General features: G+C 37.6%; 1 protein-coding gene across 6 annotated transcripts in view; it reads right to left on the bottom strand.

Moving 5' to 3' along the window:
* The window catches only part of LOC103021546 (adhesion G protein-coupled receptor L2), a 263,996-nt gene that overhangs the window by 61,226 nt on the left and 187,296 nt on the right, over window positions 1–15,474 (bottom strand). For all 6 annotated transcript variants that reach the window (XM_022678108.2, XM_022678118.2, XM_049482922.1 and 3 more), the window contains 3 exons: window positions 6,349–6,471; window positions 4,508–4,713; window positions 2,747–2,920 (listed from right to left, as the gene is read on the bottom strand). In XM_022678108.2, coding sequence (XP_022533829.2) covers window positions 2,747–2,920; window positions 4,508–4,713; window positions 6,349–6,471 — 503 coding nt within the window. The remainder of the gene's footprint in view (window positions 1–2,746; window positions 2,921–4,507; window positions 4,714–6,348; window positions 6,472–15,474) is intronic.

Genomic DNA, 15,474 nt, shown 5'->3' with positions numbered 1-15,474 from the left:
CTGATTTCTTTATTTCTATGAGTGAAGTGAAAAGATTATATCATCTAGTAGATAAGAAAGTGTGTTCAGTGTGAAGCTCACTTAACCAATTAAGGATAATCTTTATGCTACCATGCTTTTGGTGAACTCGGCCCTGGATGTAATTGCAGTATGAGTCTTGTTGATAATACAGAATGATGACATAAACATAATTTATCATCAGAAATATTCATATAGACACCATGGCATGACCAAACATCCCGCTATAAATACCAAAGATTAATTCCACACTCTTTTTTTTTTTTTTTGCTTTTTTTGGAAGTTGTCACTTTGCCAGAACACGGCGACTAAACGCTGCACTATTTCAGCTCAATTGAATAAGCGTGGCGACTTTCAGCTGAAACAGATACTGTGGTGGAAACAGTACAAAGAAATAGAAAAAAAAAAATAAAAAGAGTCCAGTTCAACAAAAGGCAATTATTTCTGTATGAAACTTAAGTTTCAAAGCATCTGAAGAAGGGTCCAGAATTTCATGGGCTGAGTTATTTCATTACTCAAAGCTGATTTGGCTCCAGCTTATTTCATTCTGGAATTACAGCACAGCGCGGGCTCCAGCCCGGACGCAAAATCAAGCTTTTTCTTTTTGATTAAATTTGTGTCGTGGCGGGCCCGAGCACTTCTGAGGTCAACGCGGGGGCTGGTGTGTTCGCGGCCCGCGCTTTCAGAAGGCGGGATTATAATTGTGGTTAATGTTACTGCTGGAGTCAAGCGATAGATGGGGTAGAGTTCACGGGGCAAGACATATAATTACCTCAACCACAAAACCCAATGTTTCCACATTCATTACTGGCTAAACGCTAGCTGCTTATGATATTAATCATGTAATCGTGTCGTAATTGTATCGCTCCCTCCTAAACGGGGTCCCCCCTGTACTCTCGCGAGCCTGTGCTGAATAGCTGTGTGTACATTCCTGTGCACTGTGTGTGTGTGTGTGTGTGTGTTTCATGTTCAGGAGCATGTGTCCTTGCTGGCTTCCAGCCACAGACTGTAAACACAACTTGTTCCCAATGAGTTTTTAATGCTGCTCTGTTCCCCGCTTCATTTTACAGTGTTTAGACTCCACAAGCATCTGCCCAAAGCTACTCACTGAGCCTCTTTCATCACTCGGCCTGAGTAATCTGCCCGTTATTAACATGTGGAAATGGAGTTAACCTGTAGAAGTCTATTACAGACAAGCTATTACAGACAAAACAATAGCACGCTGTAATTCTACACGAATTATTTCTCAATTAGGACAGTCTGTCGATTCTAGTATTTCCACCAGTGCGATAAATATTGATGTTTAAATGTAGATGAAGAGAGATTTCATCCATTTTAAACAAAAAAAGGAATATTTTGCATCACTGTGTTCATTACAACAACATCCCAAAGCTCTTCTTATACGAGTTTAATGTTATTTATTTATAGCATTTTTGGTTATAAGGTAAAATCTTACTGGGATTTTAGGATGAACTACAATTTATACATATACATAGAATACCTCATATCTGAACTATGATAGTCAAAAGCCATGTGATAGCAGTATGATAACTGATCACGAAGGGTTACCTCGCGATGGCTTGGGAACGCCCACACCTGTATAAGTCGTGAGGTGTTATCTTGTGAGAGGGATGTGACAATCCATTTTTTGCAAATTGTGTGGAGGTTTAACCTTTAACTGTGAGTGCTAATGATCATGACCTGCAGTGTCTGGTTAGAACTGTCCATGTGAAGAGACAATACATATCCCACAAGTCAGTGCAGCATTCTTTAGCTTCCACAGGATGTGGTGAAAGTCACGAGACATGTCACTAGTGCAATATACTAGTGACTAGTGCAATATACTAGTGGCAATATACACAAACTCAAATATTGAAATATTAAATAAAAGTCTAGACGTCTTAGTCTTAGACTAGTGCTTAGTTGTATACCGGTTCATCCGCTACAGTATAACGGAGAGGACATCAAAATCTAATTCTCTGTCCAGCCTGGAGAAACAAGAGAACAACACTTTATCTAAGGAGCTCCTGCTGCTGTTCCTTGCAATAGGAGTGTTTTTATCAGAGTAAAATAGAAAAACAACAGCAAACAGCAATTATTCACTCAGAAAGAGAGGAATGGAATAACGCAATCAATCCACAGCTTGAAACAAACAAGTTTCTCTCATCCCTCAGAATTAGCCCAAAATGATGTTAATTTATAATGTTTATGGAAGTATTTAAAATATTTAGTTTTGTAAATGAAACTGCGTTAAATATGTTGCTGTATCTGTTTTTAAGGTCTATTGTTTAAATTCTTCAGCTGTTTTTCTGATAATGAAGTCAGATTTCTTCATGTATATTGTGTGATTTTGTGTCTAATATTTAATATTTAATTTAAAGCCTTGGTGTTTTAGATTATATGTACTACTAACAGTACAGTAAGCCACAACCCCACATAAAAGCCCAGTCATGCCAATAAATTAATAATTAAATAATAAAAATAAAATAAAAATACTGTGAAATACAGTGAAACTGCCAGGTTTTTTTAAATATAGTGATACTAAAAATACTATATTTTAATTTCAGTGGAAAATCTCTGTAAAAAAAGGATGTTCAATGCAAGACTAGACTTATTTTCTGTCTGGAAAACTGACTTTATATGTTATAATCTGTATACTGTTTCTAGACTGTTTCTGAATTGTACTATGTGTAATATAGTGTGTTGGTAAATCAGAAAGGTCATTTACCACGTGTCCTCGATGAGCCATGAGGATGGCGAAGTTGGTGAGATGACTGCAGGAGCAGGTGGTGTGTGTTTTATTGGTGCCCAGCAGTTTGCAGCCCTGAGTAGACCAGTATCCCATCATGCTCCTCTCCGAGTAGTTCCAGAAGGAGCAGTTTGGGTTGAAGTAGTTCTCCGTCTGAGAAGATAATCATAGGAGCATTTTATTAGTACGAGTCTAAATTACGCTGCATAACTGAAGGCGGTAGTAACAGCCTGTAATTTGTCTGTACTTTCAGTCACTTATATAAACCGCAGAACGGCGCAGTGTCTAAAACCGCACAAGTGAGTCTATTTGAGATTAATTTAACAACTCGACGGGGTCTGAGGCGAGCGTGTGATGATTTAAGCCTGGAGTTTGCACAGTGCTAATTTGCGGTAATAAGATTCCATTACATGTTAGCTACATTAGCCTTAAAGCCAGAGCAACGCTAAAGAAGATTGAAGCCAGCAGAGACTTTAAATATACCTCTAATATGGAATCAGGCCCTGATCTACATGATCATGCATATTTATTACCGTGCATATGTTACGCCGGGTACCGCGCTATGAGTTCCGTGTCGTATCAGCCTCCATGGCCTCAGGTGTGAAGAGTAGCTATATTAATTAATGAGTACCGACATCATCCATAATTACAACGCAACACTGTGCCCCGGGTTTTTTATGCTACTACAGCTGTGTGTCAATTGATTCATGTCACTAAGTCAGGCTGGATTTTTCTCACATTCCTGCTGAGTTGTGATACCATAACATCTCAAGGCCACAACTCAACACCCCTAATGAACGCTGTCCTTGTGCTCCTCATTCTCACCACTGAATCCCTGACTAGTAGATTATGTGGAGCATAAAACCTTATTGCCCAAATCTGTGTTGAATATAATAATACACTATATATATATAATACACTCTCAATTATTATCAATTATTCAGAGATCAGCCATAACATTAAAGTCGCCTTCCAATCGTTTTTTAGATTAAATTAAACAGAATAGACTCCACTCTGAAAGCTCTAAAAGCTCTGAAAGTTCTGTTCTGTGGTATCAAATTGTGAGGTTGGTCCACTATAAATTACATTAGTAAGCCCTGGGTGCTCTTTTTCTTGTTGTTGGTTCAACAGTTTTTCAACACTGTTTTTCTTCCTTGGCCAACTTCTGAACCAATTGTCTACCATCACAATTTGGCATTAAGCACTGACTGATTACTTGATGAAAATCTCCTAACAGCTGCAAAATGCATATATGGCTATAGTGTTGTAATAGTGTTGCTAGGTGGCTGCAATGGCGTTACTGTGGTGAAGGTACTTCAAGGTGGTTGCTATGGAGTTGTTTGATTGTTGATCTGGTGATTGCTATGACATTACTAGGTTGTTTTTTTTTGTGTGAATGCTAGGTGGTTAATATAGTATCATAGGTGGTTGTTATGGTGTTGCTTTGTCGCATATAACAGCAGTTTGAGTTTAGAACATCCTAAAGCAACACGTTATGGTATTTTTCAGCAGGATAATGTTCGACCACTGACAGCAAGGGTCCATCAAGGATGTCCTGACTGGTTGCCTGATTTAGCACCAGTTGATACTAATTTGTGGGACCTGTTGGGATCCATGTGTGTGCAGGATCTACAGGCCCAGCTGAAACATCTCTGGGTATAAACACTTACAATAACATTTCAACATTGCAATGGCTTATTGTTAAATATGTTATATTATAGTTAATACTATCACACTTACATCCAGGTGCTCCAGGGTGAAGATGACCGGTTCAGACACGAAGACTCGGCTGGACTCTTTGTTGATGGAGGCGGACAGGATGTGGGAGTTGACGGTCAGGGTGTGGTTCCTGACCCCGCCCTCCCCCACCAGCCTCAGGGTGGCGTTCTCTGTGGTCAAGAAGCGGCCCAGGTGCTTATACAGCACAAAGACCAGCTTGGCAACACCTGCGGCGCAGAAAGAGGAAACCACCAATCAGAGAGACAGACAGAAGCTCGAGAGCGAACGGATGATCCCTGAGAGCAGAGAGGTCTTTGAGTGGAAGGATCTTAATCCACTTTAATTCCTGCTAATACTACACGCGCTGCAGGGTCATGCACGTAAATGACGGTCTTAAGGAAGGCACGTACACAGATTCTGCTTGTGTAACGTTAATTGAGCAGTAAAGCGCCCCCCCCGCCCCCCACCCACTTGTCATGGGTGTGAAATTTCAGACAGCGCTGTGCTGCAGTGTTTGTTTGTAGAAACGCTCTGCAGAACAAACACATTATTACACCTTTTGCAGTTTAGTGGCTGCCTTAACACAAACAAACACATTTTCAGACTGAATGGACCAATAGAAACGCTCTGAAACTGAACCTTAAAACATTAAGTACCAGAGTGCGTAGTTTGAGTGGTTTACACTTCCAGGCAAGTTGCTAGCCTGTTGCTATGTGGTCTCTAGGGTGAAATACTTTAAGTTAAGTAAATGCCATGTTGTTGCTGTGGTATTCCAGGTGGTTGCTACAGTATTACAGATGGTTGCTGAAGTGTAAATTGAGTGTTTTCTGTGGTTTTGGGTAGAGGCTGCTATTTATCACAGGTGATAAAATGTTAATATGGTGTCGCTAGACTGTTGATAATGTAGTCTTGCTATGTGTTTAATATTCATTAGTGGTTGCACTAGTGTTGCTAATTAGCTGCTAAACAATAATACAGGTTGCTGGTATGGTGTTGCTATGGTGGTGCTGCTAGGTGGTTGCAATAGTGTTGTTTAGTTGTTGCATTAGTATTCCAGGTGGTAGATATGGTGTTACTAGGTGGTGTTGCAAGGTGTCTGCTATGGAGTAGATTAGTGATTGCTAGATGTGATTGATATATATATATTTAGTGAATGCTAGGTGGTTGTCATAATATCATAGATGGTTGTAGAGGTGTTGCTATTTAGCTGCTACAATATTACAGGCTCCTGCTATGGTGTTGTTGTGTGGATGCTGTGGTGTTGCTAAGTGGCTGATATGGTATCAGAGGGTGTTGCAATAGCACAACTGGGTGTCTGCTATGAAGTTGTTTGGTTGTTAAGGTGTAGGTGGGTGGTTGCTATGGTATTATAGACATACAGTGTTACAGATACAGTAATAAAGAACATCCCTGGTGTTACTAGGTGGTGTTGCAAAGTGTCTGCTATGGAGTAGATTAGTGATTGCTAGGTATGGTATAACAGGTGGTGGCTATAGTGTTGTGATAGGGTTGCTGGATGGTTGCAATGGTTTTACTGTGGTGCTTAAACGTGGTTGCTATGGTGTTATTTGATGGTTAATAAATAGTAAATGCTATGGCATTGCTAGGTGGTTGGTAAGGTGTTGCCAAAGGTGTCTACGTTGGTATCAGAAGTGTTTGGATTAGTACTGCAATAAAAGTAACAGCAACAGATAGTATAGTGTTGTTTAGAGGTTGCTACAGAACATCTATGATAACACTTCTTTTTTAAACATAAATGACAAACACAAAATATGAAAATGAAGATTATCGCCGTTATCGTCCTTTCCATTCAAACCCCTGGTTCTCTAAAGCATGTGGAAGCTGATAATTGCTTCACTCACCGTTCTTGCTGTTGAGTTTGACAGTGTTGGCTGAGAGCTGGATGGTTGCTCCTCCTTTGCTGCTCTGCGGGAACCTGAAGTCCTGAACCTGGCCGTCAGTGCTCAGCACGTACACATCCAGCACTGCAGGAGAGCAGACAGAAGGAGGAGAGAGACAGACAAGGTCAGGATGTGCACCAGGTCAACTGCAGTAGCTAAGCTGTGAGAAGAAGTCTCAACTCAAACTTAAACTTAAAGTCCATTTATTACTGTGATATAATGACTCCATTAGAAATGAACACTGTCTACTCAGTGCACTGTCTTCTTCAGCGTCTTTCAAAGTCTTGTGTAACCTGCTCTATTGTTCTAAGTTTTTGCAATACAATCTGGGTTAGCACCCGAACATCCCTTTCAGACAGCTTCCTCTTACAGTGTCCACAGTTAATCCTGTTGGATGTGGTTGGTCCTTCTTGGTGGTGGGCTGACATTACCCTGGATACCGTGGCTCTTGATACATCACAAAGACTTGATGTCTTGGTCACAGATGCACCAGCAAGACGTGCACCAACAATTTGTCCTCTTTTGAACTCTGGTATGTCACCCATAATGTTGTGTGCATTGCAATATTTTGAGTAAAACTGTGCTCTTACCCTGCTAATTGAACCTTCACAATCTGCTCTTACTGGTGCAATGTGCGATTAATGAAGATTGGCCACCAGGCTGCTCCAATTTAGCCATGAAACCTCCCACAATAAAATGACAGGTGTTTCAGTTTCATTGTCCAACCCGTGCATTTTAGCAATCTATAGTGCACTGTTTAATTATGCATCACACAGCTGGATTCAGGGAGTTTCGTGAGTTTTTGGTATTAGTAGTAGTAAATTAGCAATTGAAACTTGTAATGTGTAATGCTTGTTTAAATGGTGGTTCTCCATGATGGTAGAGAACAAATACATTAATATATATATATATATATATATATATATATAAGAGTCACATCTCCGTCAGTTTCCAAATTGCTAAAAGAGTTTCTGTCTGAATATTTTATTTGAAGAGTAAAAATCATGAAGAGTGCATCATAACACTTAACGTGATATATTCCTAGAAAGTTTCAGAAAAGATTTTTGGCTTTAGACAATGGATTAGATCATACTATACAGCGCAGGGGACAGAGTGTACTGTATCTGGGTTACTGCACTTTATTACATTACTGCATTTTATACATTGTACCGCATTTATAACCCTACAGGAATAAATCCAGGATGATCCAGCTGGATTTAATCCCATTTTATAAATGTTTACGACTTGGCATCAGAATCTGTCTAAATGTACACAGAAATCTTCACAACACTGTGACCGCCGGGTTTGATGTTGCAGGCGGTGTTGATGGATTAAGATCATCCTATAAAGCATTAGCCTTCACATTTAACCCATACGTGGGATTAGCACACCCGCTCAGAGCAGGTGACGGTCACGGTGCAATAGTGTTATCTAACGTACAGCTTATGGCAATAATAATGATTTATAAACATAATTTTTTTTATTACTGTGATAAATCAAATACATTTTATATACAGTGTGATTTATTTAATTATTGATTTAAATGATTCACTATTTATTAATTAATAATTATTGTCTTAATAATGTTTTTACTAAAAATATTTAGCAGTCGCTATAAATTATTCATTAACTATTACTAATATAGTTTTTCCATTATCTTTTAAATGTGATTTAATATCTACTATAAATAGAAATAGGTTTATGATAAATATGTCTGTATCTACTATACATAATTTAGTAGAGACTATAAATTATTTATTAACTGCTATAAATATATTTTAGTATTTAATATAAATGTTCCTACTCTAAATGATTTGGTATCTCCTATAAAATAGTCAGTAACTGTTATAAATAATTTAGTACCTATAAACTAATCTATGTCTGTCATATATTATTCAGTTTATATTATTACAATCCTATATACTGTGGCTTGCAAAAGTATTCATGCCCCTCAAACGTTTTCATGTTTTGTCACATGACAGCCACAAACATATTGTAAATATATTTAATTATAATTGAATGTAAAATACCAATACAAAGTAGTATATAATTGTGAAGTGAAAAGAAATTATGCATGATTCGAAACATGATTCTGAAAGTGTGCAAAGTGTGCAAAAGTATTCAGCCCCCCCTGAGTCAATAGTTTGTGAAACCACTTTTTGCTGCAGTTACAGCTGCAAGTCTTTTAGGGTACGTCTCCACCAGCTTTGCACATCTAGTGGCTGAGATTTTTGTCCATTCTTCTTTAAATGGAGAGTGTTTGTGAACGCCAGTTCTCGATTGGGTTTAGGTCTGGACTTGGGCCATTCTAAGACCATTATGTTTGTGGTTTTAATGTGACAAAATATGTAAAAGGGGTATAAATACATTTGCAAGCTACCGTATACTATAAATTATCCAGGAACTGCTATTATTAGCTCATTCTATATTATAAATATAATGATTCATTATCTAGTGTAAAAGATTCAATAACTGCTATAAACTAATAAATGCAACTTACTTATGTTGTTTGATACACTCAAACACATAAAGGGAAGTTTCCCAAACAATAATTAATATTAGCTATAGACCATATTTCTCATTTTTTTATGGAAAATCTCCATTCAAAATGCTGTAATAGTCAAAGACTAGGCTTAATGCCTGTTCAGAAATCTTTCTTTTTTAGTGTTTACTTTACTAATGATTAATTACTGTTAAATGTTGATAATTAGCATCCAAATAATGGTCATTAATGCAGATTGAGCTTGATCTTGTCTCAGTTGCCCAAAATAGTTTTTATAGTTAATAGTTAGTTATAGTTATATAGTTATAGTTTATAGTTAATTTTATAGTTAAACATGATGATAGATTTAAATTCTGCCCTGAGGGCAGTACGTTATTACTGTGTTTAGACTAAGACATACCTCTATTCTGATGGGAATGACAGTCACACTAATTGTCACAACAATACTGATAAAACTGTGTATTTATTCTGTTTTATATTTCTGAATGTGTTTTTCAGAAGTTTGGTAAAAGCCTCGCTGACCCACTACTATCTCTTCCAGCCTCAATCCCTGTAAAGCATTACGAGGATATTACCACGTCCACCACCGAGCGCTGAAAAGAAGGATATGGAGCATTTGCTGGCTGGAGGAAAACATATATGCACACACACACACACACTCAGAGAGAGAGAGAGAGAGAGAGAGAGAGAGAGAGAGAGAGAGAGAGAGAGAGAGAGAGAGAGAGAGAGAGAGAGATGTATACCCAGAGTACCTGCTAGCGTGTGAATGTCAAATATAGCCGAGATCAAACCTATCACTAGACTCTCAGTGCGCTTCCCCCTGTGGCTGCAGATAAGTTTGTGCCTCCAGTCTGAGCTGATTGAGGCCCAGACGAAGCTCCGCTCCACACCATTCACACTTCACACTCCACACTGCCTTTGATGTAGCAAAATACGGCAGGGTCAGGAACTAGCATTAGCGCTAGCTCCCTCCTCTCTCCTCCAGACAGTTCACACTCGCCTGCCTTCCTCTCCCTCTATCTCTCTATTTCCATATCTCTCACTCACTCAATCTCCCTCTCTCCCGATCTCTACACCTCTACACTCATTTTCTTTCTCTCTCTCTCTCACCCCCCTTCTTTCTTTCTCTCACTCTCTACACTTATTCTCTCTATCTCTAATACTCTTTTTCTCTCACTTTTCTTCTCACTCATTTTTCCCTCTTATTCCCTCTTTCTATTTCTTTACACTCATTCTCTCTATGTCTCTCATTCTCTCTCTCTCTCTCTCTCTCTCTCTCTCTCTCTCTCTCTCTCTATTTCCATATCTCTCACTCACTCAATCTCCCTCTATCTATCTCATTTTCTCTCTCTGTCTTTCTATCTCTCATTCTCTCTCTCCCGATCTCTCACCCCCTCTCTCTTTCTCTCACTCTCTACACTTATTCTCTTTATCTCTCTCACACTCTTTTTCTCTCACTTTTCTTCTCACTCATTTTTGTCCCTCTTATTCCCTCTCTCTCTCTTTCTCTTACTCACTCCCCCTCTCTTTACCTCTCTCTATATCTCTCTTTCTCATTCTTCCTGTCTCTCACTCATTTTCTCACTCACTGTCTCTCTTTTTCTCTCTTTCACTAAGGAAGGGAATGAACTAATGCTTCATTCCCTCTCTTTCTTTTCCTGTTCACTAATGCAATCTCTCTCTCTCTCTCTCTCCCTCTCATTCTCTCTCTCTCTCTCTTTCTCTCTTCCCCTATTTCTACACGCATTCTCTCCCTCTCGTTCCTTCTCTCTCTTTGTCTCTCTCTCACTCATTCTTTTCCTCTCGTTCCCTCCCTCTCCTTCTCTCACTCTCTACATTCATTCTTTTTATCTCTCTTTCTCTTTCTCTCGCTTTCTCTTTTTCTCACTCATTTTCTCCATCTCGTTCCTCTCTTTATCTCTCACTCCACACTAGATCTTTCTATCTTTTTTATTCTCTCACTTACTCTCCCTCTCTCTCTTTATCCTTCTCTCTCTCTTGCTCTCCTTATATCTCACTTGTTCTCTCACTCTCTGTCTTTCTCTTTGTCTCTCTCCCTAAGAAAAGGAATGAAAAAATATTTCATTCCCTCTCTTTTCCTGTTTACTATTACTATCTCTCTCCCTCTTCTCTCTCTCTATCTCTCTCTCTTAGTCTTTCTTTTGATCTCCATTTACTACCACTGTCTCTCTCTCTCAGCTAATGAAGAACATTATAAGAATGTTTAGCAACATTTTGAAAAGGTTACATTAAGGTTAGGCTGTAATCTGTCATATATATTTTTCCAGAAACATTATTAGGATATTTTTATCAACATTCCCATAGACCACTGAAGTCCTGTCGTGATTTTGTAGTCGGCGCCATGTTGTTTATGCCCATATTTGGGGCTCCTTTGGGGTTCCGTGTCTAAGCAGTTCAAGTCAATATGGGATTTGAATGGGCTTTTCAAAAACTGGCCTCTGTCACATTCTGTGGTAAATAAATATGTTCAGAACCCTGTATGTTTTATTCTGTGTACATTTACCTCCTAAATATCACTGGATCCTCTGAATTTCGAGATTGTTTAAGAGTTGTAATGAGAAAAATGCTAACTTTGAGCTAATGCTTAACTGACGTCACAGCATAGCGGCTGGAAAATGACTCCGGACTGGATTCTGCATAACACCAGTGAACTCCCATCAGATCGTGTTTTGGATTATTATGCTTCTTAACAGAGGCTCATTAAAGCATTTAAACAGGTGAAAACTCTTTCAGTAATGTTGAGCAGTGTAGTCTGTGTTAGAGCTTTAAAAGGCAGACAATAAGAGAAAATGGCTCTCAGTTCAGGATCAACGCTTACCTGCAGGTTTAGTATTTAATTACGGTCATTAGTTTATACTAATTACAACACCTGACCCAAATCATCAACTAACATCTAACTAATCAACTAACAGTTAGTTTATTAGTTGGATCAGCTGTGTGTAAAAGCCCTACGAGGACTACAGAATGACGCACGACTTCAGTGGTCTATTAAATGGAAACATTAAAGGTAACATTCCTAAATAAAAATATAAAACATTGACACAAGTGATGTTGCAGCAACAGTACCAGAATGTTCTAAAAACATCCAGAAAACTCTCTCTCTCTCTCTCTCTCTCTCTCTCTCTCTCTCTCTCTCTCTCTCTCTCTCCCCCTTCCTCCCCCAAGTCTGCTATTTTCCGGCAGTTAGAAATAAAATACTTGTCCTTCTTGCTTCTTCTCCCTCCATCCACTCCTTCACTTCCAGCACCTTCTCTACTCCACTCAGCCCTTCAGCGCTTACCTCGTGTTGTGGTCTGCGCTAAATTATGCTAATTGCCATTGAGAGAGACAGAAAGAATGAAAGAGAGGGAGGGTGGGAAGGAGTGGGCGAGAGAGAAAGGCAGGGTGAGAGAGTGAAGGAGTGAAAGAAAGAGAGTGGTTGGTTTAGGGGGAAGAAAAAATAGAAAGTTCTCTAATGCGCTCCAGGGCACATTCTGTCAGCCGTACAGCCAGCGGGCACCGGCCTGCATTGTTACCACATCTTACACTGCTCAAATGAAGAGGTGGAGAAAGAGACGGAAAAGGCAGGAATGTGAGTGAGTGTGTGAGGGTGTGAGTGTGTGTATGAGTGTGTGTGTGGTATGTGTGTGAAGCTTGTGTGAGAGTGTGGAACGGAGGGACATGGATGGGTGAAGGTAGAGGTAAAAAAAGGAAGAAGAGTCATTTAAACCCCTGAAAGCTTTACAGTTGAGACCATTTTTAAAGGGCCCACATTACAGAAAAACGTACACTATATATATATATAAAATATATATTTTTTCTTATTCTCTTTTAAACTGTTTTTGGATTGAGGTACAATACTGAACAGCCAATAAGAACAGATGCTTTTTAGATTTTTACAGGTTTCTATCATAAAGTAAAGTAAAACAAAAATAGATCTCAAAACCAATCAGAGGAAGAGGTGGAGAAAGAAGAGATGGAAAAGAAAATAATCTTTTTGAGTGTGTGGAATGCAGGGACATGGATAAGTAAAAGTAGAGGTAGAAGAAAGGGAATGTTAGAAAAAAATGGTAGTTTGTAAAAAGGGAAGAAAAGTCCTTCAAACTTAAAGTCTCCACCCACAGAAAAAAAACAGATCTTCAGTAATTCCATAATATTCTCATTTTCTTTTGAAATAAAAGTATTTGCAGTGGTAAACAACACTTTAATTAGCAGTTAATTAAAGCCATATTCTGTAACTAAGCTGCGAAAAAGCCTATTTTGACTTTATTACGTTTAATTTGCTTCAAATTATGAAAAATGTATTTACAAATGCCAGCTTTTTAGTCTTTGATTCCCATAACTGATTCAGCACAGACTGCTTTTTAGAAGAGGCACAGCACTGGACAGCCAATCAGAACAGAAGATCAGTAACAAAACCAGATCTAAAACTTAAATTTAGTTAATCAGCTGGGGTTAATCAAGTGACAAATGCGTAGAGATGTCAAATTCATATTTTTTTTGAACATTTATATTAATATATGTTGGATAATATATCGCAGAAATGCATTTGAAACATGAAGTGAATGTGAATCTGTAGAGTCTGCCCTTTAGACTCAACCTATTGTAAGATTGTACCTGATTTACATCTGGAGTTATGAAGCTCATCTAATAATACCTCAGCACCTGATTCTTTGTCTCTGTAGAAGCAGGTTTAATTGGACGTCTACATTTAAAGTCATTCATTGATTATACAATGAAATATATATAGGTATTATAAATGAAATGTACTAAGAGTAAAGTTCTTAGTGATTTCCTGAGTGTTCATTGGTCACTGTGCTCTAAACTTATTATAAAGAAAGTAATGAAAATTTCAAGAGATCTTGAATTAGCTCTTAGAAAAGACATTAGCTTAGGGGTTCACATACACCCCCCCCCCCCCCCCCCCGCACTGTGAATGTTAACATGTTGTGTTCAATAAAACCATGCAAACATATAGTTTTATATTATTTTCATATTAGTTTTTGTATTAGTTTAAGCAGACTGTGTTTTTCTATTGTTGTGACTTTGATGAAGATCAGAACACAATTAATGACCAATTTATGCAGAAATGGCAACAATATATATTTTTGTATTTTATATTTTTCTCTTTTCAGAATCTTAACCCACACAAACATCACAATATATATATATATATATATATATATATATATATATATATATATATATATATATATATATATATATATATATATATATAAATAAACTGCAATAGAGAAAAAGGATGTGTTTCAGAGGTTTTAGAGTCTTTTCACAGCATTCATTTTTTATAGGCTAAAACAGGGAGCCGAGTGCATCCCAAATTGTTCAAGACTAACATTTGAATATAATACTACAGTCATTTATAATGACTATGATGTTTTTTTTTGGGGGGGATAGTGCACTATAGGACCGTGTGGCATGGCCTAAGCTTTTGCTTTTAATGGCATTATTTTTTCTCCTTACATTACTGTTACTTTTATACTTAGTAGTATAGTAGTTTTTAAACACTTTTACCTAAAACGTAAAAAGCTTGAGTTAGTACTAAAACTTCTACAGAAGTATTATAAACCCTAGTATCCATACTACTACCTACAGAGTAATGAATGCCAATACTTTTGGCACCTTTGGAATTAAACTCCCAACAGGAGACAGCAACTATAAAACCTCTACTATTTTTCAGATTCAGTTAAATTCTGCTAAACTAATAGAACAGCCCTTCTCTCTACTGATGGATAATGACCCACAACATCCTTCAAAAGCAGCCTGAGAGATTCTTAAGGCAAAGAAATGGAATTTTCTGAAATGGCAGAATCAATACCCTGACTGTTACCCAGCCGAGCAGCTTTCCACTTACTGAAACAGAAAGACCCAAAACAAGCAGCGACTAAAAGCAGCTGCAGTAAAGGTCTGGTAAAGCAACAGTAAATAAGCCTGTTTTAGATGTAGCATTTTCAGATTTCATCAGCTGACTGAATAAACATTTGGAAACAATTTGTTTAAAAACCATGATTAAAATATTTGTAATTATGTAATTCTGTTTCTTTTTATTTTGACCTTGTTTAAAAGTATTGACAAGTATGTAAAAATGGCTGCATTTGCTGAATAGTTAATGCAATAAATTATTGTTAATCATTTTCAGCGAAACCTTTGCAATTCTATTCTATTGACTTTTAAAGTAAATGTGCAACTTGCAGGTAATTTTTTCATTATTTTTATTATTTATTTCTTTATTTAATTATCTATTTATTTATTTTTCTTTTTGCATTGTAGATTTATACTAAAGTCATCCAGACTATATGAATATCGTCACTGTCCAATGAAAAAACAGCAACTTTACAGGAGAGAGAAAAATCCTTGAAAACTTTCAATGGAAGTCAATGTAAAAATAGTTTATTTTAGGTAATTCCGAAAAGTTTCTATTGGTCCGTTCATCAAGAAATTTTGGCACAATGTAAGGGACAGTTTGTTTGTTCAAATTATGTAGTAAACTAAAAATCGACAAAAATGGAGATGTGTTTTTTTATTTTTTATTTATTGGACAGTGACCATAGACATATTATGTT

This window comes from Astyanax mexicanus, chromosome 8 (genome assembly GCF_023375975.1).
Source record: "Astyanax mexicanus isolate ESR-SI-001 chromosome 8, AstMex3_surface, whole genome shotgun sequence".
NCBI lineage: Eukaryota > Metazoa > Chordata > Actinopteri > Characiformes > Acestrorhamphidae > Astyanax > Astyanax mexicanus.
The sequence above is the reverse complement of the archived record's forward strand: the minus strand, read 5'-3'. Positions and strand labels throughout refer to the sequence as shown.